At 34.3% G+C, this 26,530-nt stretch overlaps 1 protein-coding gene across 1 annotated transcript in view; it reads right to left on the reverse strand.

Moving 5' to 3' along the window:
* Positions 1-650: 650 nt before the first annotated feature.
* The window catches only part of C2cd6 (C2 calcium dependent domain containing 6), a 101,556-nt gene continuing 75,676 nt past the window's right edge, over positions 651-26,530 (reverse strand). Inside the window, 4 exon segments of the mRNA XM_015480974.2 lie at positions 651-677; positions 679-939; positions 3,583-7,041; positions 8,196-8,270. Of these exon segments, the coding sequence (XP_015336460.2) occupies positions 651-677; positions 679-939; positions 3,583-7,041; positions 8,196-8,270 (3,822 nt within the window).

The following is a 26,530-nucleotide window of genomic DNA, read 5'->3' on the forward strand; positions in this document are numbered from 1 at the left end:
GCATTAAAAGCTTTTATTATCCTTATTTATAGTGTAAAAAGATATATTACCAAGGCTGGGGGTGTAGTTCAGTGGTAGAGCACAAGGCCTTGGGTTTGATCCTCAGCACTGGAGGTGAGGGGAAGCAATTATTAGATGATGTTAAATTAGCAGAAGTTCTACAGACTCAGAGAACTGCTTAGTCTAGGGAATATAACTAGAGCTGATGTGTAAAATTTGTTCATAACAAAAAGACTAAACATAGATCACTACAAAAAGAGAATCTGAAAACTGGGTGGACAGCGATAATTTAGAGTGTCACAAAGGTTGGGAGAAGTCAAAGAAATATGGAGTGATATTTTTATATTTGTGAAAAAGGGGGAAAGCTGGGAAACAAGTTTTCTAGTGAATATCACCTAGATATATACTTCTGGGTTGGTTCCCTAAGGCTTATAAACAAAAACACGTTTCCATCAAATGTGTTTATTTTTCATTTTAATTGTAACAAAATGGTTCTAACAAGATGAAATTTGGTTGCTACTTCTATCACACACAAGGACAGAGTTCCAAACCATTTTGTTAATGGAGAAGTGATAATTCTGACTGTTGGCCTCACATATCATTCTGAACTTTTTAACATTTGGATAATATCACAAATGAGCGAACATTTTTCAATATCCTCTTTTAATCTTTTTTTGATTGCATTTTACGTATTTCATAATCTGGGGTTGTATCATTTGTATTAGCTAATCCTGATGAAACTACTCGAGGACTTGTGAATTTTCCAGTGTAGTATTCTCGTCGTTTGTTAGGCTCTGGAGCAGTATGAGGTCTTGCAGCTTGTTTTGCCTGAATATGGCTATCATCTGGGCTCTTTGCTAAAAGTCTTACTCTTGATTTTGTTTTATTAAGATGCTGCATTGAGGGCTCTTGTAGATCCTCAAATCTATCTGAACAATCCTAAATTTTAAAATAAAACATCAAATTGGTAAGTTAAAAAGTACACTTGAAATTTACAAGGACTAAAGTTTGTAATATTGACAAAGAGAATGAAAGCACCGAATGCTTCCTAGGCTATCCCCAGATTCAGACTCTACACTCAATGATTTCCCTTAGATGCTACCTTAGAAACCAGGCTTTTTAAAAATCTTACTGTTCCAAAAAATATTTTGTTTCAAAAGGGATGGAAGAGATGAATCTGGAAAAGCCTAAGGGAGTTATACTCAGGGGTCAGATTCTTAGGCAAAGTTGGCCAGCTACATTGCAATTCTTTTTCCACCAAAACTTCTGTTGCCCTAACCCCAAATATAAATGATTAACTTTTATATTTAGCTTTTTACATCATCCAAACTTTGACCTTTCATTCTCTAAAGGTTACTTTAATAAATCTTTAGTCTTTATACGTGTGTGTGTGTGTGTGTGTGTATCTAGAGAAAGAGAGCACAGATAGCATGCAAGAATGTGGTTGTAATGTTTACATTAAAATAAAAAATTTCAAATAAAAATTTCAATGTACATTCTGAGAATAAAACAAGTATAACATTCAAGAAAGTAACTGGAAGGATATACACTGAAATAATAAGAGAAAAATGTTAATTCTCTTTTTTCAAATTTTCTATAACAAATACTTTATAGTTAAAAACATAATAATCTATAAGTACCTCTTTGGGTAGTTTTAGTATAAACTAGTTCTCTCGGCAGTTTGAGCAGTCCATTCCTCGACACCTCGCAGAGAGAGCCACAGCAAAGAAATGGGCTGCTTTGATTGGAGACATGGGGAGAGTACACTAATAAAACTGAGGGGTCAGGAAGGTGGGAGGAACTGTTAAGAATTAAGACAGCCAGAAAAAGATCTAGAAAAAAGAAGGTATGAAGAGGAAGGCCAATTCCATCTACTTTACCTCTGTGCCTGGGTTTGGAGAAGGCAGGGAGAACTTCCTCCTTCCTCTTACCTTCCTGGAATAATAAGGCAAGCTCAATTTTTAAGAGTTTCTGCTATGTTAGTGAGTAGTGCTTAACTGGTTCCACAGCTGATCACTAACTACAAGGATCAGTGGAAGGCCTTGGAGACCCACACCACTGCTTCCTTTTCTGAAAGCTCCTATGGCTCAACTTATCTTGCTTCTGATTAGAGGCTTTTGAAGATTCCTAGGATTTAGAAAATAAAATGAGTACCTTTCTGATCATCTGACAATTGCCTTTTATCACTCAATTCTAAAGTTAAGAAACACTTGGCTTAACAGAGGGAAATAACAAGAATGAGAATCCTAACTCCCTCGTCCGCTGTTAAGTAAAGGGTTGTAAGATGACCTTACAGTGTTTGACATAAATGCAGTTTTTTTTTTTCATTTGAAAAAGTTGTATTAAAGATTCCATTTGTCTAAAGGAACTTCAGAAATTTTTTTTTGCCAAAAACTATGAGCCTATCTTCAACTTCCTTTTCTTCATATGCACACCCCCCCACACCCACCCCCACATTTGCTTGTTCAATATTAAATGATTGAATTTAGATAGAAAAGAAAAAATCCAAACTTAAGAGTACAAGTGATAAGAATATTTACCCTGCCACTATATAGCTAATAGAATATTTAGCTATATAATATATTATATATAATATATAGGTATATAATTTTTGCCCTGCCACTGTAAAGCTAACAACCTGCTTTATTTACTGTGGAAAACAAATTCAAAGCAAATATTTTGAAATTATATTTACTTTCTCATTCAGAGGCAGGATCTTGCACATCAAAATATCAATTTAAGATCAATTGTTGATCTTATGAGTTTTTAAATTTATGAGTCATGCCTGTAATACATACTGAGAAAAGTATTGGTTCCGAAAATTAAAATAAGTACCTTCTATTCCTAAATTTTAAGTGCTTTAGAACCATTTGTACAGTCTAGTAACAGATTCACCTTCCTAATTATTTTATGTTAATGCTAAGAATAGACTTGAATTCTCAAGATCTCAGCATATGATACAGCAGAGGAGTCGTGGTAAAAGAAGAAAAAAGAAGTTAAAAAATTTCAATTCATTATCCACAGATTGTAAATTCTGCATATCCCTAGTTCTTAGCAGAATAACTAGCACATAGAAGGAGTACCACATTTATTTACAGATAAATTCAGCTATCTGAAAAAAGCCTTAAACATTTATAGTTAAATCTCTCAGAAAAGAAAATCTGAATTATGTTTCTACAGTATTCCACCACTACTAAAGGTTGTGCAGGCTGTTGCACAAAGGTCCCTGGCTAATTTTGATCCATGCAAATATGCAGCAGGTTCCTAGAGGTTCTAGGCTATGCCAGATGGAGGGTCTGCCCAGAGGAAAGGACATCTTTTTCTAAATCCTGTCCCAGAGAGGCTGCCCTTTATCTAGTTCATAAAAAGGTATTAGATATATTAATAGTCCCCCCTGATTTTGTGGTTAGACTATCAATCAGGCAAGGTGATAATTTGAATTCCAGAAGAATTTTTAAGCTTGGAGGTCTGTATCTCCTGGGGCAATTAAATTGATACCCACACTTGCATTCAGGCTTAAGGGAAGTTATTGATAGAACTTTGACAAATAAGAGAAGTAGAAGACAGGGAAAACATTATTACGTGTATAGTCTTCCGTGCAGTCCAGTGAAGCAAAGTCCTTGGCGCAGATTTCCTTAAATGACTTCTTGTGGTAGGCAGCGTGGTTGGTAGGATCCTAACTACCTTGTTAAGTGACTTTTTTGGTTTGGTGGCATGATCTTTTTCTTTTCGAACCTTGGGTTTTATGTTTTCTCTCTTTAATACTTCTGGGAAGAAGGATGGTTTTGAGTTTTTCTTATTTTCTTTATATTTAAAGGATTGTGGTTTGGGGACCCTGGAATATTTTTCATTGCAAATTTCATTTGGGCTTATAGAAAGATTTTGAATTTCTCTTTCATTTTGTGTGACTGTTACTAAATGTTTTTTATTGTTGTTATTGTTTCCTTTCAATCTCTGACAGTACAGGTCTAACTTCGATTGTTCTTCAGCCTCTAAATTGAAGTGAGATAAAGAGTTATTCTGCCAGAAAGGGGAGGCGAATCTATTTAAATATTCTTCCTCTTCCCTTGGCATTTTGCAACTAGGAATTCTTGAATACGATGGCAGTACTGTTTCTGTTTTTTCCTGAGCAGTAAATTTGCAAATGTTAATGTTCTCCTTTCTATCAAAGGGCTTCAATTTCAATGTCCTTTCACAGCAAACTTTTGATGAAACTATTTTTGATTTACCCTCCCAACTGTATGGGTCTTGAATCTCTGTTGTATAAATACAATTTTCTGCTCGAGGAAATTGCAGGAAACCATGTTCTTTCTTGTATTTCTTAAACAATATATCTGTAGCTCTGTCTGATGACTTATTTAATGGAACAGCCTGGATATTTTTGTTGGAAGACTGTACTTTTATTAAACTTATTGCTTTAATTCCTTCTCCAGGGAAATAATTTTTCTGTTCCCTAATTGTTGATGGATTCTCTTTTAAATTTTTCAAAGAAGAATAGTCCTTTTCTTCAGTTCTGACCAATTCTGGTCTGACACGTTTATCCTCAGAAACCTTTGGTAAAGTGTTTTGTCCAAGTTTTGAATATTTACTTTGCTTTTCTGAATGCTCACCCACAAAGTAATTTTCATCTCGGAAAGGTAAATCTGTTTTTATATATTTTAATGGTATTGAATCAGAATCACTTAAGTTTACATGCTCGTTGACCCCCTCTAATTGCCTCTCTGTCATTAGTCCTAATTTTGAAAGCTTTTCTATAAAAAGTCTCTGGAGCTGTTTGCTTAAATCATCTTTTAAATTTAAGAAGTCATTTTCTGATAAAGCTTTAAGTAGGCTTTGTAGAGGCTGATTTAAAGGATATTTCATGTTTATTTCAAGCCTTCTACCAAAACTCCCCCTTGAAATATCATGAGGAGATAATGAGGCACTTTGGGTTCTTAGAGAAGACATGTTTGAGTGGATAGTCATGGATTCTGTCTCATTAAATAAACTGCTCTCTGCAAGGTTTGTAAGGAAATAGTTTTGGAGAATTTCATTTAAAAAAGATCTTAGCTTTATTTCTAAATGTTTATCTATGAATTGATGATTAAATTTATTTACAAAAGACATGATTTCTTTAACAGTTTCTGAATATTTCCCTGGAAAAGCATTTTGTTCTTTCAGTTCTTTCTCATTCATCAGATACAGATTTTGGTAGATTTTTGGTAAATCCTCTTTGGTGATATGTCCTGATTCTGAAAGTCTTTCTACAAGATAATGCTGTATATGTTTACTCAATTCAGATTTTAAATTTTTAATTTCTGACTCTGAGAGTTCTTCTAGAAACACACGTAGCTTTGGACTCAAAACAGCTTTTCTGTCTAATCTGTCTGCTTTATCTGAATCCCCTTGAATTTCTTCAGAGTGTTCTATGTCAGCTGGAAAAGAATGTTGAATTAGATTTTCTAATTCCTTTTCTGGTTGCTGTCTTCTTTCAGGCTGATTATATTTGAAAAAAGCATTAAATACGTTTTTTAAAAAGGATTGTAACGTTGGTGGATCAGACTCATGAAGGTTATCTGTTAGCAAGTTACTGAAACTTTCTAAATCAAACATTAGGTGACTTTCTTCTCCATCAAGCCCCTGACATGACAAATCTGTTTTTATATCTGGTGTTGAATGATATTCTGAATCATGTAGGAACATGTTTTGTCTGTCTTCTACAAATTCAACTCTACGTATAGAAGAAGTGCCTTCTTTGGGAACACTGGGTCTTGAAAGAAATTGTGTTTTGCATTTAATTTCTGAATCATCTTCTGTGGAACCCCTGAGGGTTTCTTCAGAAGAGGATTTCTCTGTATCTACCAAAGCACCCATCTGTTGTTCTTTATCTAGTTCCATCACTTTGATTATCCCAGATTCTAAAAGTGTATCTATAGGAAATGCTTGTATTATCTCGCTTATCACAGATTTGGGCTGTGGCAATTCTATTTCATCATCCTTATCTCCATAGTTAACTAGAATATTGGAAGACAATTTTGTCTCCCAAGATTTGAGTAACTGATCCTGCAGGTTCATCTGTGTCTCACTCAGTTCTTTCATGCTTTTTTCGAACAGTGAAAAGATAGGTGCAGTGAATATTTGCTTTATAATATAGTCGTGTATACTTCCACTGAAACCCAGCATAGGGCTAGACACTTCACTTGTTATATGTTTCTTTTTGAAACAACTCTTTTTTTTCATTGAAAAATCTATTCCATCGGCCTCCGAGACAACGTCTTCTACATCTGGAGATTTTCCTGGTTTACCTTCTGAAAGTAAATCTGAGGTGATGTTTTTAATTACTTGATTTAAAAGAGACTTTGACTTTGAAATGTCTTTTTCTGAAAGCTGGCAGTTTAAATCTTGAATTGGTTCCAATGCTTTTATTTCCAAATCACTGACTGGTTTGTCCTGAATGCATAGATGTGAAGAACTACTTTTCTTCATTGCTTCAGTGTTCAGACAAACTTCTGGTTTAGAAAATAACTTATCTGAAAGATCTTGCAGATTTTTACTTAAAATTGACTTGAGCACTATTGATTGTTTTAAATTTTCTATATGGGGGGTAAAATTTAATGACTTTGAGAGGCAAAAGGTATTTATGTTTCCAGTCATTGGTGGTTCTCTTAAGCTTGGTAAAGTTAAACTTGGTAGTTTTTCTTTTAACTTATTATTAGGGTCTAAAGTCTTCATTGTATTGATAGCAGGATCATGGGCTGGCTTACTCTTAGGGTCCAAAGTTTTCATTGCATTGATAGTAGGATCACAAGCTGACTTATTCTTTTTTGGGATGGTATCAGGATCATGGGCCCAGGATACACTGCTATATCCTCCAGGTTTTGAACGTGTTGGGTAAGGAGGATCTTGGTCTTCATGCTCTATAACCTCCTGACTTAAAACATTTCTAAACTGATATATATCTTGGTCTTTCCTTTTCCTGACCGACATCTTGTTTATGTTCCTTAGAAAAGGATCAAAACCGCCTTTGTTGAATTTCTGAAATTGCAATATAAATAAGAAATTCTGTAGCATTTACTTTGAATTCATAATAAAATTTTTAGTCAATTTTCTTTGAATAATGTCAATTTATCTATTCATCCTCCTACCATTTTTTAATCTATTCATCCTCCTACCTTCTACAAACTAATTATTTTAAAACTTGAATTAAAAAAAAGCTTTTAAAGCAAAAATATCAAATTCCTAATTTTGACACTACCTCGTATCTAAATGCTTTTGCACCTGGAATAGTCACCCATAAATAGCTTCTTACTGACTGAATTTCCAGTGTTAGCTGTGTTTGCTTAGATAGTAAAACAGTGGCTAATATCAGGATTTAAGTCTTAGCCATATAAGTGTTTATCGGCAATGTAGGAAATTTTTTAAGAATGCAAGCAAATAATAGACATCATATGAAAAGTATCAGAATATCATTTAAAGACTTTGTTGGGGACAAATATCATCTCCTTAAGTCAGAGAGTTTCAAAACTGATGAAACCCAATCCTCAACATGTCACAGTGGATTCTTGCTTTTTGATGCATAATGTTTTTGATTTAGAAATGGTTAAAAGAGAACAGCACACAAAAACTTGGGCTAAAAGTGAAATTTCAGTGTAAAAAATAAGCAATTTGTAGTTTGGGGATCAAGCTATTCTATCATTGAAAGTCTTCAAAATGAAGTTTTTCATTCAAATCCTTTTCATACAACTTCTACATTATACAATAAAAAATGCAAAATCTGAAATAATCAGCCTAATATTTGTTTTATTTTAACTTAGTAGTTCAAGGTTATTTTAATGGATGTAAGTATTATAATGGTTTACAAATGCTGGTGGATACAGAGTAAGAAATACTAGTGGGACACACTAAGAATCCCCTGAAGTTTCTTGAAAAATGTAGGTTCCCAGTTTCCATTTCCAGATGGAGATTCATTAAGTCAGATGAGACCTGTGATTAAATACTTTTTATTAAAGACAGGTGTTTCTAATGTGAGCAGCATGGTTTTGGAATCTTTAAATCACATATAAGTGTGTCTAATTCTAAATTCCTGAAATACACCTTGTACTTCTACACCTGTATCGTATACGTGTATGAATTAAGTATATATGTATCAATTAAGTATTGGAGAAGCCCAGTAATTAACTATACTTGATATTGAGATAGGATAACTCAGGACTCACCTGATATTTTGGTTTCAATTCTATATATTCTGGTCTGAAATGTGATGGAAAATATTCTTTTGATGAAAAAGCCACCTTATAAAAGAAGAAGTTTTAATTTAAACTACTTGTAATAAAAGGATATTTGTTAAGGTCATTTTATTCTTCCAACAGTCATTAAAGATATAAAATAATTTTTAAACCTAAATAAGTATTTTTCTTATAACTGCTGTTTCAAACTTTTTCAAATAAATGTATATGTACTACTAGCTTCCTTAGTATTATAATTTTGTAAAATCAAAATAATGCACAGCCACTTTAAGCAGAAAGAAAAGTAAAAATAAAATAGAACTGTCAGAACAAATGTCATGTGATTTTTAAAAGGTTGTGAAAATCTTCTAAAACTGGAGATGTAGCTTAGTGGTAGAGTGCTTGCCTAGCATGCTCAAGCCCTGGATTCAATTCCCAGAACTGTGAGAAAGGAAGGAAGGAATGAATGGAAGGAGGGAGGGAGGAAGGGAGGGAGAGAGGGAGGGAAGGAAAGTATACTGACATAACATTTCCTGATGATTCTCATCTTGGCATTATTACATGAATACTATAAAGTGCCTAAAGAAATAATTGGTGCTTAAGCAAGGTATGTAAGAACTATTCTAAAATCATAGAACCATTGAACTTTTGGAGATGAAGCCACTTTAGAGATAATCTAGTCTTAATCCTTATTTTACACAAGAATAGAAAGTTGAAGTTCTTTTCCCCAAGATACCCAGATGATTAGTAGCCTAGATTGTGAGTCCTAAGTCATCACCAGGTACTTCTTCCACCACACAATCAAAACAGCATTGAGGGAGTCTGGGTGGCCTTAGAAGCATCCTAATGTACCTCTACATTGTCAACGTGGCCAAGGAAAACTTGACATCACTGTAGAACACTTGACAGTTCAAACCACCATCCTATATGTTATCTCCTTTAGTCTGTGGAAGATTTATTACATACCTGGTCAACAAAATCATTCTGTGAGTGATGTTTTCATTAGAAATACTTTTGGATTATTTTAAGATTTTTATTGTAAGTGGTTAACATCATGACCTTATACTCACATCTTCAGTGGTTTCCCACTTATGCTGCTATTTGTTGCCTTCTCACACAGACTCCACCTCTGCAAGCTCCTCAGCATTCCCCAACAGTCCCTCTCCTCCAGCCAAGTGTGTCTAATTCTAAATTCCCGAAATACATCTTGTACTTCTATACCTGTTATTTTGCTCATAATGTTTTTGTTTAAATTTCCAAAAATCTCTCTTAAAAACAGTTTAACTTCTAACACTGAAAATTTTGTTTTAATTGAATTTACTAAAAAATGAAAATAAATGAAACATCTATAAAAATGAAGTAGAAAAATAAGATTTCATTTTGGAAAAAAAAACAAACAAACAAGAATTACCCCCTAACATAAACATGAGAAAATGTGTAAATGGATTTGAAATACTAACATCATTTTCTCAAGGGAGTAACTCTGGAGGAGGGAAGAGTTTCTCCCCTACTTTTACTCTGTTTAACTTTCTATTATTAATTGGATGGTCATCTGATACTTCTGTAAATGGAAAGCTTCAGTAAAACTATAGTGAGAGGAAATGCTATAGGCATTCATATTAGGAAGCCAGAACAAGCAAAACAAACCCACACAGGAGCTGCGGCATAGTGGACTGCACACGTGTGTCCATGCTCCCACTTTCCAAGGCTTCAGGGCCTTAACTGAAAGCATTATTTCAAAAGGAAAGAACCTATGGTAATACTGGAAATCAGTAGGTGAGACTTCAGGATCCAGAAAGTTTGAGAAAATTCAGAAAATATGGAATTGATTTAATGGAAAAAATCAGGAAAACTACAACTTTAAACATCAGAAATCAGGTGAAGTAAAAATTCAAAGTCAGTATATACAAAGAAAGTCAGATCATGGGACAGTTTTCAATTTTTAATGAAATAGCTGCATTTAGAACAGAAGGATCACTTGGGCCCTTCATCATTGTTCTCTTTTTCTGTGCTTAACAGAGAACACACTGCTGGCCATACTATCTTTCCCTAATCACTCACCCAAAAGTCAATAAACTGTTCTCAACAGAAAGTGCCATCTCTGACACATAATAAAGTAGGTGGGTGTGGTGTGTGGGGGGTGGAATAGAAGTTCATTGAATTAGACAAAGGGGAATGAAGGGAAAGGAGTGGGATGGGAATGGGAAAGGCAGAACTTTCCTGTATTCATATATGAATACACTACCAGTGAAACTCCACATCATGTACAACCATAACAATGGGTAGTTATACTCCATGTATGTATAATATGTCAAAATACACTCCATGGTCATGTATATATAAAAAGAATTTTTAAAAAGTGCTATCTGCCTAGGTGAGATTTTATGTGACTTTTGGACCTTGACAGAGAAACAGAGTAGAGCCTGCTGAAGCTCATAGTTCCACATCAGACAACTACAAGGGGATTTAAAAAAAGAACAGAAAAGCTGGGCACAGTGAAGCACACCTATAATCCCAGGGACTGGGAGGTTGAGGCAGAAGGACTATAAATTTAAGTCCAGCCTCAGCAAGAACTTGTCTCTAAATAAATAAATAAATCGTGCTGGGCATGTAGCTCTATGATAAAGTGTTCCTGGTTTCAATTCCCAGCATTACAAAAGAAGTTATATCCATGAAAGAGACAGATTCTTTGGAAATTTCCAGCCATCCAGCCTGAGGTCTTCCATCTGCACATATCCTCCAGGGAAGCATGCCTGTCACCTACACAGAGCATACTTCTACCACCAACATACTCCTCTATCTACAAATTTAAGTGAACAAAGTTTAACAGATATATGGGGAAAGTCAACACATACAAGTGAAGTTTCTATAAGGACAAAAGGAATTAACTCCAGAGTAAATAGAGAAATATTTCTGAGGAGGGTAGTGAGTTGTGGAAAAGATCCCAAATAGTATCCTCTGGGATATTCAAGAGAATATTGATTTCCCCTTAACTATATAACAGTCATCTCAACTGGGGTATGGGATGGGATACTAGGAATTAAACCCAGGGCCTCACTCATGCTAAGCACACACCTACTACTAAGCTATATCATGAGCCCTATCATCTTATATTTAAAGTATATAAAACATAACTCTAGATTACTACCCATCCCCCAAATAAACCAACAAAACAGAACATACCCTTGGCTTCTGTTTTTCCTTATCTCAGTCAATGATGCTAACACCTGCTGAATTGTCAGGGCAGAAATCTAAGAGTCACCTTTTATTCCTCTCCTCTTTTTCCTTTCTATAGCTAATCCAATATTAAGTCCTATGACTGCTGCCTTCAAAATACATCAAGTATACAGTCACTTTTCATTATAACTCCCACTATCACTATAGTACCAGCCACCATCATCTCTCTCCAAACAGTGGACTCTTGTTCCCTGTGACAGACTGCTAGTTGTCTTCTGAGAATATATTCTTTCAAGAACCTCAAAAGCTTATATGGGACAGAAATGTCCACAGCTAAAAAGGATATTCTGGCCTCTTGCAAACAGGAGAGGACATATGACAAAATTATGGCCAACTAGATATAATTGGGAGCTGCTGGGAGAAGGCTCAGAGAGAATATCTTAAATCAGAGACAGACTAAGCTGACAAGAATACACTTCCTTCTTGGAAAACACTGGATGCCTGGAGATAGGGAGTCTTTTGGCAAGTAACAAGAACATGCTGAGGATCACTGTCCAAAAAGGGAACCTGGGTCCCTGATGACATCCTGAAACCACTGCATCACTGTTTACACCACTGTTTATAAGTTTTTGTTACTCAGAACTCAACATGGTTCTTAACTGATCTAACAATTTTCACACATACTGAATTTATTCTCCCACAGTAGAATGAAGCTATAAATCACTAATCCAAGAAAACTGAAAAATTCACAAATATGTGGCAATTAAATAATTCCTTTAAAAATATTGTTATTATTTTAGTTGTAGATGGACACAATACCTTTATTTTATTTAATCTTATGTGGTGCTGAGAATGGAACCCAGGGCCTCACACATGCTAGGCAAGTGTTCCATCACTGAGCTACAATCACAGCCCGACAATTAAATAATTCTTAAACGATCAGTGGGATATGGGAGAAATTACAAACCCATTACAACGAAAGAAAATGAAAACACAACATACTCAAATTTTAGGGGATGCAGTAAGATCAGTTGCTAAGAGAGAAATGTATGGCTAGAAGATTTACATTAAAAAATAGAAAGATCTCAAATCAACAATTCAATCATAAACCTTAAGGAACCAGAAGAAGAGAAAATTAAACCCAAAGCTAAGATAAAGAAGGAAATAATAAAAATTAGAGGGAAATAAAATAGAGACTAGAAAGACAACAGAGAATATGAATAAAACTAAAAGCTGATTCTTTGAAAAAACCAACAGAAATAAGTAACTTTCAGCTAGACTAAGAAAAAAGGAAATACTCAAATTACTAAATTCAAAAATGGAGACAAGATATTACTACTGATATTATAGAAATAAGGATTACAGGGCATCATATGAACATCTGTATACCCAGGGGAATAACTTAGACAAATCCTTCAAAAGAGCCAAAATGGGGTTTTAAGATGGCAGAATAGAGATGCCACTTTCCTGACTACTCTGTGGCATGAAACCAAGAAAGCAGACAGACAGCTTCTCAGCAAGGTGGGTGGAAAAAGAAAAAAAAAATGGCAGGGGGTAGGACTTTATAGGAATTTAAAACTGGACATTCAAAGCAGATTGGGGACTCAGGAGGTTGGATATAATAAAATAAGGAAAACATCCCCAGCAATACCTGCTGCCTCCAGCAACACTAGCCATAGCAGTCCCTCATCGAGCAAAGTGGAAAAGGCAATTAAAGGAACCCACATTTTAAAGGAGGCCTGAGGTGTGTCTGGATATGGAGAGTTTAGAGATCAAAGACACTGCCTGACAAAACTGAAAGGCACGCTGCACAATATCCTTCTGTGTGGAAGAAGCCACCCTCTTTCCTGGTTGCCTGGAGAGAACAGAAGAAGGAACCATTTTTGCAGTGGCTGGGGAGAGTCTGGTAGCTGGGGGAGTTGATTTCTGGAAAATACAGGTCTGGCAAACCTACACACAGCATGACATAGATATGCCTAAGTGATCAGGAGAAAATCAAACACAGAGTGACGTTTATATCAGAGAGAAAATCCAGGAAGTGAAAGATTACTTCATGGAAACCCATCCTAATCTCCCCCTCCCATTCCAATCTGGCTGCTTTGTAGGACTAGCTGGGAGAGATGCACTTGGCCAGGAATTTAAAGGGTTGGGACAAGAGAAATTGTTTGAAGACTGAACCCGAGACAGGAAATGTGGGGTCTACAGGTTTCACAGGGGACTAAAAATTGGGTCCCCCACCACAAGAGTAGAACTCAGGAGAGATCCCTGGGGTGCATTCTTTTAGAATGGACCAGCAATTGCTGGGCCCTAGAGATGCACTGATTTAAAATCTCCATATCAATTGGCATTTAGCAAAGAGCCTGCAGTCCAACTAAATCTAAACTCCACCTCGGAATACCTCTCTCACTCCAGCAATCCAGATTGTGGCGCATCACGTTCCAGACACTTCAGTAATTCTGCCCAGAAGAGAAGCTGAGAATCTTTGGAACTCCAATGAAAAAATTCTTTAACTTTTCATTGATTTGTTTTTTCTTTTTTCTTTCTTTTCTCTAATTGTGACCTTAATGGTTCATGAACATTTATATATACTCATATTTTTTTCTCATTTCTAGCATTTTTGAAGCCAGTTATTTTTCATGGGTCAGTTTTTTGAAGACTAGGATGCTTGATCAGTATATTTCAGGGTTTTTTTATTTTATTTTTTTTATTTTTTAAAATTATATATATATATATATAATTTTAATTTTATTTTTAAATTATATATATATATATACACATATATATATATACACACTTTCCTCCTGTTTGAAGTTGAAAAAGTTGATATGGTAATTAAGTATGTTGCCTATCAACATTAAATGAATTTAAAACCATAGTAATTGAAGTTGTATAGTAGTGTAGTACAACAAAATTACATTAATGGAACATAATGCAGACTACTGAAATATCCCCCCCCCCCCCAAACAAGGAAATTAGCATGTGGTAATTAACATAACAAATTAGCATATGATAAAAGTAAATGTCAACACAGTGGGAAAAGATGGTCTATGTAGTCAAGATTTTCATTTGCAAATTAGGGAAACTAATTTTAAGGAACACATGTGGGCTGACAAATGGATTTCTTATCTCTCTTCAAAGAATAAAAGATTTTTTTTGTAGACTGGGAGAACAAAAGGACAATAAAATGCATAAGGAAGGTGACAATTGCAGGAAATTTCTAATTTGTTTATATGTATGAAATTATACACGTATGTTTGAGAATAAATGCAGTGAATCACTGAAATTAATATTAGTTGATCTAAAATAATAAAAATGAAGATGTCAAAGTTTAGACTTTAAGGAATTATAGACAATGAGTATTTCCTACAATTGAGAGAGTTTTTTTTTTTTATTGTGATTAAAAGAACATAATATTAAATTTACCATATTAACCATGTTTTTAGTATACAGCTCAGTAGTGCTAAGTATTTTCACATTACTGTGTAGCAGATATATGGAATTTATCTTGTAAAATAGAAACTCTATAATTAATAAGCATTACTTTCCTCAGTCCTTGGCAAACACCTTTCTACTTTTGATTTCTATGGCTTTGGGTACTTTAGATACTTCAGATAAGGGGAATCATGCAGTGTTTGTCCTTCTGTGAATGGCTTATTTCACTTAGTACAATGATCTCAAACTTTAAACATAGTACAATGATCTCAAACTTTAAACATGCTATAGCATGAAACAGAATTGCTTCCCTTTTAAGGTTACATGATATTCCACTCCATGTATGTACCTGTCCAAGAACATTTGGATTGCTTCTACATCTTGAGTATTATGAACAATGCTATAGTGAATATGGGTGCTCACTTATTTCTTCAAGATCCTACTTTGAATTCTTTTGAATATATACCTAAAAGTGAGATTATAGGATCATATGGTAATAATAGTTTTTTGAGGATCCTCCATACTGTTTTCCATAGCAATTGCATCGACTACATCATTTTATGTTCCTGTCAATGTGCATAAGGGTTCAAATTTCTCCATATCCCCACTAACACTTTTTCTTTCTTTAGATAGTGACTAATCTAATGAGTATAAGCTGATAACTCACTGTGTTCTGATTGGCCTTTCTCATTTGATTAGTGATATTGAGCACCTTTTCATATGCTTACAAGGAATTGTATATTTTCTTGGTTTTCTGAGTTATTTGATATCTTGTTGTTGAGTTGTAGGAATTCCTTATATAATATGGATATTAACCCATTATCAGATACTTGATTTACAAATATTCTCAAATTCCACAGGTTATTTTTTTCACTCTGTCCACTGTTTTCATTGATGCAAGGAAGTTTTTAAGTTTGGGATAGTTTCAATTGTCTACGTTTACAAATGATTTCAAGTGCTCTGAAATTTAGATCTCAGAAGCCACTTCCAGATAAAGATTTTAACAATTTTCTCAAATTTAACATCAAACCCATGTTCTATTTGTCATTTAAATGGAAACCCCAAATAGTGTTTATTATTTCATGCAGTGAATTCTGTCAATTAAAAAAAATTGTAAGTGAGCCATTTAATTTTGAAATAGTTGACATGTGGTGGTGGAATTCTATATATCTTAAGGAGATTGGATTCTAATGTAATAAATTATGCAGGAAACACAGTCTGCATGATTTCAAATTTTAAAAAGAATGGGAATGTTTTTTATATTGATTGTATTGGTAACATACATTTCAAAACTGATCAAATTGCAAACTTGAAATATGTGCATTTTATTGCATTTCAATTTTAGCTCAAAAAAAGCTATGGAAAAATAAATAAAAATAAAGATATTATTTACTTCTCACTATTTTCACACTTAGAAGTTTTATCAATTGTCTTACTTAATTTTATTTTTAAAGTGCTTCTTAGTGAATTTTTATATGAATCTACTCATTTGTCATCTTTTACTTAATAATTAATTAGTTTCCAGCTCTCGAATGTATGCATCAAATGCTAAATACTAGGCAGCAACCTAAATGCTGGGTGACAGTTGCTCTCTTCTCCCTTCCTTACCCCAATAATGGAATAACACCTAAGTATAATCATCCTTAACATGTCCATTTGACTTTAAAGATACCAATGCACTTATGGTTTGCTTTGTAAGTAATATATTTCATTAAAAAAAAAAGAATGTATTGGTTCATTAAGTTCCATGGACTTGATGTGATCAGGAAACTCTCCATGACTGTTCATCTCTCCATATTTGTTTTCATAGGCATCTTTTTTCACTTGGTAGGAAAACCACCATTAGCAGCTACTGCTATAAAAATATAAAGACTTCCTTTTTTACCATTCTTATATAAATTTCCTGGTCATCCTGGCATCAACAGAAGCAGAATGTTATAAGTATTCGATTGCCAACCAACTAGAGATTAGATGGGGGGTGGAAATGATTTCCTCAGGAAGGGATCCTAACAGATTAAAACATGTCGACTATGGAAAATTTAACGATATTGAGACAATAGTCTATCCATTTCAGCAAGATATTGGTAGATTCTTACATTATACAGAAAAAATAAAGTATAGGTAGATTGAATAGTTAAACATAAAAAGCATATAACAGAAAAACTTGTAGGAGAATACTTATATAATCTTAGGGAGAGAAAAGACCTCCTAAACAAGTTATAAACTAATAACCACAAAAGAGAAGTTATCATATTTGATCATATAAACATTTGAAATGGCTAGAACCCCAGAGAATCATACAGATTTTGCTGATCACAAACAGCACAGATGACAAAGTCTTATAATTCAGAATACATAAAGCATTCTCACAAATAAACATACAACCCAATTTGTTAATATGACAGATTATAAAGTCAACAGAAGTACAAATGAATAAGATGCACATGAAAATTATTTACTCTCATTAACAATCAGAAAAATGCAAATAAAATATCATGGAATATTATTTTTGTGCATCAAATTAAAAAAAACTAAACTGTTGACTGTGGGATAATGGTTATTTTCCTTTATTTTCAGTACAAATGCAAAGTAGTATATCTGGTTTCAAGGCTAATCTAGCAGTGCCTATCAAAATTAAACATGCTCATACTCCTTGATCCAATAATTCTACTTCTTGTATTATCCTACAATGTACTTGTACATGTTAATAAAGATAATACTTACCATTTAATAAGTGCCTATTATGTTCCAAGCCCTTTAAAATTCTCTGAAATAGGTGAGAGTGTACACATTTTGACGATGAGAAAACTGAAACTGAGACGTAAACTGCCCAGTTATGTGACCATGGAAATGGAAGAATCTGGATTTGAATCTAGGTATTTCTGCCTGTAAAATCCAAGCTCTTTTTACTATATTATTTCTCTTACCACCACCAAACACTCTCTTTCCTTGGTGAGTAAAATTAAATTCCTCATCTCTCCCCACCTTTTTGCATCCTGACCTTTGGGGAACTGATTTTGAGGCCAGACAAGGTCAGGGTCTAAACGGAAGCTAATTTAGCATATCTTGAAAGTCTTATTTTATGGAGGGGCTCTAAAAATGTGAAGGAACTATTGAAAAACTTTCACCTGCATCAGCTATGAGTTGAAAGAGATGTTTTCAATCCTTTCCAATTCAGATTAGTATTCCAGAAGTCTGTCTTGCAATTCTGCATTCCTTTAACATACTGTCTACTTTGGTTCATAGAAAACTCTTCTTTTAACTTCCAACAACTCCAAGGTTTATTTTCATAGAATTCTGAAGATTTTGCAATTTGTTTGTGAAGCAATTAACTTGGACTTTTAGAAATTTGTTCTAGAACTCTGACATGTCTTCAGTTTAAAATCTGTTGCCCTAGGTGATAGATTCTTTCAAACTTCTAATTCTGTTGATTGCATATGATCTGTTTTATGGGTTGCCAACTAAATTGCCTTGTTTAATTTTCATGAAGTTTTATATGTTTGTACAGGTTTGAGTACCACCCTTAAGAACAACTTTAAGGTAAGTTTGCTTTTTCTTCTAAAAATCAAATTTTCTTTAAAATTAAAACTCTACAGGCTCTAACTATAGGTTCACATGCAGTTGTAAGGAATAACAGAGTCTATGTACTCTTTAGATTTTTTCAACAGTAACATCTTGCAAAACTATAGTACAATTTCACAACCAGGATACTGACATTGTACAGTTAAAAGACGAAGAACATTTCCACAGGATTCCTAATTTCCTTCTTGCCTCCATACCTTGCATAATCCCTACCAACCACTAATATGCTTTCTGTTTTTTATAATTTTTCATTTCAAGAATGTTATGTAAGTGGAATCATACAGTGTAAAATATTTGGGCATTTTCTTTTTTTTTCACTCACTATATTCTCTGAAAATTCTTGAAGATTGTTGTTGGTACTATTACTTCGTCCCCTTTTATTGTCAAGTATTATTTTCTGATATGAATGTGTTGTGGTTTGTTGATTCACCAACTGAAGGATATGTGAGTTGTTTCTAGTTTGGGGCTATTATGAACATACAGGCATACAGGCATTTTTTTGTGAATAGGTAAATTTTAATCTAGGATAAATGACCAAGTTCAGTGGCTAGGTCATTTGGTGGCTGTACATATAATGTTTTTAAGAAACTGTCAAACTGTTTTCAGGAGTGGCTTTAAAATTTAATTATCTACCAAAAAGTTCTTCACATTTCACCAGTATTGAGTTTCATCCTGTTTTTAATTTTAGATATGAGACTTAGGCCATTCTTCTTCTCCTTCTTTGTTTCGTACATGAATATTCAGTTGTACAAGCACCAGTTGTCGAAATGTTGTCTTCCTTCCACTGAATTGTTTTTTGTAGAACTGTCAAAATAAGTTTAACATATTTTGTGGGTCTATTTGGGTGATGTCTATTCTGTTCCATTTATCTACATGTCTACCTCTCCTCCAATACCATGCTCTCTTGAATTTTGATTACTTAATCTCAAGAAAAGTGATTTCTCCTGCTATTTCCTTTTTAAAGACTGTTTTAGCTATCCTAGGGTCTAGGCCTTTGTACACACTTTTTGGAATGATCTTGTCTCTGCCTACTTCTAAAAAGCTGTAAGTTAGATAGAATTTGCATTAAATCTACAGATAAATTGGGGCAAATTGATATGTGGATAATTTCTTTCATTAACTTTTTAAGTTTTATCATACAGATTTTGCATATGTTTTGTTAGACTTAGAAGTATTTAATCCTCTTAGAAATTCTTATAAATTTTATTTATAATAATCTCTCCCATTCCTTTACTATGTCATTGTATTTGAAGTTAGCTTCTTCCAGACAGTATATTGTTGGATCATGTTTTTTTTTCACACCATCAGCATTTTTAAGTGGAATTTTTTAGACCATTTAGATTTAAGACAATATTTGGCATGTTGGAATTTAAGTCTGCCATTTTGTTATTTCTGTTTATTTCTGCTATTCCTCATTTCTCTTTCTCTCCCTTCCTGTGAGCTATTTGAACTACTTTTTAAGAATTTCACCTGGATTTATTTACAGTGTTTTGAGCATACACCATGTATAGTTTCCTTAGTAGTAACTCTCTACATCTTAAAATATATTTGTGTAGCTTATCATACCCTTCTGATAATTATATCATTTCAAGAAAAAGATAGAAATCTTATCCATTTATATCCTTTGGCCATCTCCACTTTTTAAATATAAGTGTCTAAAGTATTTCCTCTAACTCCATTGAGCATGATATCAGATGGTTTATAATCTTTGCTTCAACCATCACATCTTATTTAATACTCCTAAGAAGTAGGATAATCTATTATCATTCTAATGTTCTTTTGTTTCTGAAATGCTGCCTTTTCTCCTTTTTTTTGGCTTAGAGAACTTCTCATAGCCTTTCTTTAATAATATGTTTGCTGTCAACAAATTGTCTTAGATTTATTTTGAACATGTCTTTATTATTCCTTTATTCATAAAATATATTTTTCTAGGTATAGGGGTAACAAGTGACAGATTTTTTTTCAATATTAAAAAATATTATGCCATATCTTTCTGTTCTCCATGGTTTTTAAATAAGAAAATCACTGTCATTAAAATTGGTATTTCCTTATATGTAATGCATTATTTCTCTCTAACTGCTTTCAGGATTTTTTGTTTTTGATTTTCCAAACTTTAATGATAATATGTCTTATTGTGGATTTCTTTGGGTTTATTCTATTTGAATTTTGCTCAGCTTCTTGAATCTGTAGTTTTATGTCTTTCACCAAATATGGGGATGTTTCAACAATTATTTCTTCCAATTTGCTCATTTTATTTTCCTCCCTTCTTCTGACCTCCTTCCCTCCTCATTTCTATGTGTCCTCTCTCTCTCCCCATCCTCTTTTACTGAGACTCTAATGATATAAGCATTAACTCTTTTTGTTATTGTTCCACAGTACCTGGAGCTCTGCTTATTTTCTTTTTCTTCTATTTTCTCTCTGTTGCTCAGATTGGCTAAATTCTATTTATCTTTCCTCAAGTTCTCGGCGTCTTTCCTCTGTCATATGTTTACTATTAAGCCTGACTGAGATAGGGATACAGATTTTTTTCCAGTTCTATAATCTTTTTATTACTATTTTTGTAATTTATTATTGTTAGCTATTTTTCCCACATTTTTTACTGGTGCATTACAGCTGTACTTATTGATGGAATTCGTTGTTACATATTTGTACATGCACACAATATAACAATATAACTTGACCAATATCACTCCCCAGCCTTTCCTCCTCCCTCCCCTGTTAGTCAGTTTTTTGTCACTGCGACAAAATACCAGGGAAAAATCAACTAAGAGGTTTTATTTTGGTTTGTGGTTTCAGAAATCTTATTCCATGATTGGCAGACTCCAAGGCGGAAACATCATGGTGAAGGGCATAGCAGAACAAAGCTACTCACTTTGTGATGGCTAGGAAGCAAAGAGAGATAGAAAGGAAGGGCCCAGATATATGATATCCCCTACAGGGACCTGCTTCCTGTGGCCTACTTTCTCCAACTAGGCCCCACCTTTTATAGTTTCTACAACCTATATTGTCATCAAATTATGAATTCATTAATGAATTAATCTGCCAATGAATTTAGTGCCTTTCTCATCAAATCACTTCTCAAAAGCCCCACCTATGAACACTGCTGCATTGTTCATTGTTCATGGACCAAGTCTTCAACAAATGAGTCTTTGGAATACATTCCAGATCCAAGCTATAATACTTTTATTTCTCTGCTGAGAAATTCTATTTTTTCATTTGTTGCTAGAGAGCTTGTAATGCTTGATGAAGAATTTCTGTGAGGGTTGTTTTAAGATCCTTGTTAGATAATTTAAACATCTGATTGAATGGGATAAATCTCTTGTCCCAATCTAGTAAGGGATATGGTCACAAACTTAGTTATAAAGAATGGGATATTGCTTTGGTGATACTATATACTGAATTTTATGTCTTCCCCAAATTTGTATATTGAAACCTAATCTTCAAAGTCATGATATTTGTACATGAGGCCTGTGAAAGACGATTTGGTCAGAAGGGCATATCCCTCATGAAAGGGATTAATACCAGCTGTGATTCAAATGTGTTCCCCAAAGTTCACGTGTTGGAGGTTTTATTCCCAATGTATTGGGAGATGGGACCTCATGGGAGGTGTCTGGGTTAGGACTTGGAGTGGGTTTGTTTACACAGGAGTGGGCTCCTTATAAAATGACCAATTGTCCCTCTCTTGTTCTCTCTTGCCTTCTCTGTGACCCTTTGCCATGGGATGATGAGGCAAGAAAGTTCTCTCTAGATGTGAGCTCCTCAACCTTGGACTTCCCAACCTTCAGACCCATGAACAAATAATTTATGTTCATTATAAATTATCCAATCTATAGTATTGTTTTTATAGTAGCACAGAAAGTACTAAGTCACTGCCCTGAAAGGAGACTTTAGAGAGCTTCCTTGTCCCTCCTGCCATGTGATACCAGGATTAGAAGATGCCCATCTGTGATCCAGGAAGGGATCCCTTAACAGACTCCTGTCTGCCAGTTCCTTTATCTTGAACTTCTTAGTCTCTAGAACCATGACAAAAACTCCTTCTACTTATAAGCCACCTGGTCCATGGCATTTTTAAAATAGCAGCACAAATGGACTAAGGCAGAAATTTGTACCAGGTGTGGAGTACTGCTATAACAAACATCTTAAAATGAAGACACAAGCTAGACTAAGTCTATATTTCTACAAACAGAACTTAAAAAGTGATTCTGGTGAGGGCTCAGGAAGAAAAGAGCAGCAGAAAATCAGTCTTCTTAGATAATACCTAAGTAATCCTGAACAGAATGTTGGTAGGTAAACTATGAGTGGTAAAATCCATTTTTTTTTCTGGGACTGGGATTGAACCCAGTTAGCATGCAGGTACTTTACCACTGAGCCACATCTCTAGCCCTTTCTAATTTTTTGAGACAGAAACTCACTAAGTCGCAGAGTCTGGTCTCAGACTTGTGATCCTCCTATCTTAGCCTCACAAGTCACAAGGTAAAGCTCATTCTGATGAGGTCTCAGATGGAAATGACAAACATATTATTGGAAATTAGAGGAAAGGTGATCCTTGTTATAAAGTGGTAAAGCATTTGGCTGCATTGTGTTTATGTTCTAGAATTTTCAGAAGGTACACCTTGTGAGCTATGGAATTGGATATTTAGCTGAAGCCATTTCTAAGCAGTGTTGAAGGCATGACTTGGCTCATCCTAACCACTAATTATAAACATCAGAGAAGAATGACTTCCAAGATTGAGTAGTTAAGTAAAAAGGAACTAGAACTGGTAAATTTTTAGCCTATTCATTTTGCAGAAGATGAGAAAGCATGGACACTAAGGACTTGACCAAGTGACCATATAATAAGGAGATAAGTATATAGGTGAGAATCACAGCCTTATCAGCCATCTCAACAGAAGTCAGGCACTACTATTCAAAACAAGGAAGAATGCCCCAGAAGAATTCAGAAATCATTAGGTTTCCCTCTTAGGTTTCAAAAAGGGGATCATTTTTCAATTTTCAACAGATTGGATGGTCCTTATTCAAAGTTGTGGAGATGGGATCACACAAGGCCATAGGAGCAGGAGGGCTACTTGGATCCTGGGATCCAAGTTCTTTCTGGCAATGCTGTGGGAGCATTCTCTGTCCCAGTGGGTTAGAAGGCAGGATCTCAGCCCAGTAGGCCTTGAGTGCAGAACATCCTTGAGTGCAGAAAAGCCCAAAAGAACTGTTTTAAACCTTAAAACCTTATAGTTTGCTTGTAGAATTTATACTTTCTGTTTTAAACCTCAAAACTCTATAGTTTGCTTGTAGAATTTATACTTTCTTGGACTTGCTACTCCTTTCTTCCTTCATATTTCTTCCATTTGGAATGGGATGTTCCTTTTATTCTTATTCCACAGTTGTATTTTGGTAGACATTATATGTTTGGCTTCACAGGTTCATAACTGATAGGGAATTGGTGTCAGGATACCTTACATCTCACCCATATCTGACTTAGATGATATTTACATAAGACATTGGATTTTAGATTTTTGAACTGATGCTAGAATGAGTTAAGACTCTTGGGGCTGTTGGGATGGAATGAATTCATTTCTCATGTGAGAAGGACATGAATTTTAGGAGACTGAGGATGAAATGCTATAGACAGAATATTTATGTGCCCTCCAAAATCATGTGGAAACCTAATCTTCAATATGATAGTATTTGGAGGTCATGAGGATAATATTTGGAGGCCCTTATAAATGGGATTACTACCTTCATGAAAAATCTGTCTCTCTCATCCCTATCACCATGTGAGAACACGTAGAGAAGATAGGAATCTCTCTATAAGCCAGGAAGCAAGCCCTCACCCAACAATGAATCTGCAAGTGCCTTGACCATGGATTTCTCAGTCTCCAAAATAGTAAGAAATAAATTTCCATTATTCACAAGCCACTCAGTTTATGACCTTTTTTTATAGCAGTGGTATAACGTGCCAAATCACCTAATATGAAGTCAAGCCCAATCTTAAGCCAGCTATCAGATCTTTAAGTGCTGCTTTCCTATACCTATTATACAAAGTATTTTGTAAGTGCATCTCCGTTAGAACAAATAGATTTACTTGAGTAAACTATTTCTTTTTATCGAAATAATCTATCCGGCTGAAAGGTCTTTGAACTTAGGGCTGTATTCTTTTAATTTTTGTATCCATAGTTCCTGGCATTTAGTAGGTACTCATTCAAAAAGTATTTGTTGGGGGCTCAGATACTGTCCTAGATGCTGGGAACATAAAGTACACAAACTCTTCGCACTCAAGGAGCTGACATTCTGATGAAAAAGAGTGACAAGAATGACTGAAGACCTTGGTACACTAGCTTTTAGGAAACGGTTTGTACTTTGCTTAGAAAACCATTTCTGAATCCCTTGGAGACACTTATGGCTACATATGTCTGCTAAAATTTATCTTTGTCAAAATATTCAAATTTGGATTGAACATATAATTTCCTTTTTTTTTTTTTTTTCTCAATGATACTACCACAACATGAACTGTTTAAATAGTCCTAGAAATTTTATTGCTTGGAGGCTTTAGTTCAATTCAACCTACACAATGCAAGTTGTATGTGCAAGGCACTAGACAATATTTTATATTCTCTATGTATTACCTCTTTTGATTAAAAAGAGTTTTCATTACCTATTTTTACTCTCCCTTCCCCTACTCTAGGTCCCCATTAAGTGCATTCTTCATAAGATGCTCCTAAGGGAACCCTGTGCATTTATCTAATATAGCTATATAATAATTCTTTCTTACTTTTCTGTCACATTCACTAATACAGTTTTGAGCTCCACAATGGCATTTTAGTCAATGATGGTGGACCACATATGAGATAGTTGTCTGATAAGATTATATCACCTAGTGATAACATAGCTGTCTTATTTTGTAAGTACACTCTATGACATTTGCACAATGAGATGGCCCAATGATGCTTTTCTCAGAACCTATCCCCATCATTAAGTGATGCATAAATTCATAAATGAATATTTTTAATTTCTTAAGATTGGAAAGCAAGAGAAGGTGGTTAAATATATGCACTCTAGGACCAAGTCCTAACATCCTTACACAGTTATCTAACCTCACAGAGCCTCAGTTTTTTTCATCTTCAAAAGGTAAATAATATAAATGCCTAATTTCAGGAGAACTAAATAAAACATGTTCATAAAAAGTTTAGTATGATATCATACATTATAATCTCATCAAGTATTAATTAGCATGGTGTCTGCTACATAATAGGTATTTCTATAAATTTTTCATAAACTGTACACATTTATCCTCCAGCTAACAAGTGAAAAGACTAATGCCAGAATTCAAGTCTTCTGAAATATGCATTCTTTCTGTATGGATGTGTTAACAACTTATAGATACATACCTAGACCATGTAGTCAGATGCATTTTTTTGTAATATTTTTAAGTGCATAAATCAATCAGGAAGAAGTAGTTTAAATACAAAAATTAATATTTCCAGGACATTTTAATGTCTTATTGGAACAACTGGACTGAATATTAGAATTACTAATGTCTTGCACAATTTGGAAATTGCAGTCTTTTAAAGTAACTATATCCTATTGCTTGGAGTCCTGGAAATTCTCACATCAAATTCCATTTTCTACAAGGATATTAGCATGATCTGGCACTGTCTTGGATTAAGGAGTCAGTTAATCACCAAAAATTATAAGATTGCCAGGTGCAGTGATGCATGCCTGTAATCCCAGCAATTCAGGAGGCTGGAGCAGGAGGATTACAAATTTGAGAACAGCCTCAGCAAAATAGTGAAGCCCTAAGAAATTTAGCAAGATCCTATTTAAAAAAAAATTAAAAAGGACTTGAGAATGTAACTCATTGGTAAAGTGCCCTTGGCTTAACTTCCCAGTACAACAACAATAACAATTTTTAAAAAAGGAAATTAAAAAAAGAAAAAGAAATTATAAGGAAAAGCACTGACACTTCTTTTAGGAGTCAGACTCTTCTACCCTGTGTGAGCATAGTTCTTGCCTTCTGATTGCAAAATATGAGGTAAAACACATTTTTCTTTCTCTTCTCACCTTTCATCTCAATATTCCTTTCTTGCCTGATCCTTATCTCAAGCCATATAACTCCTGTTGTGTTTCTAAAATACTATTAGCGT

Source organism: Marmota marmota, unplaced genomic scaffold (assembly GCF_001458135.2).
Source record: "Marmota marmota marmota unplaced genomic scaffold, marMar, whole genome shotgun sequence".
Classification (NCBI taxonomy): domain Eukaryota; kingdom Metazoa; phylum Chordata; class Mammalia; order Rodentia; family Sciuridae; genus Marmota; species Marmota marmota.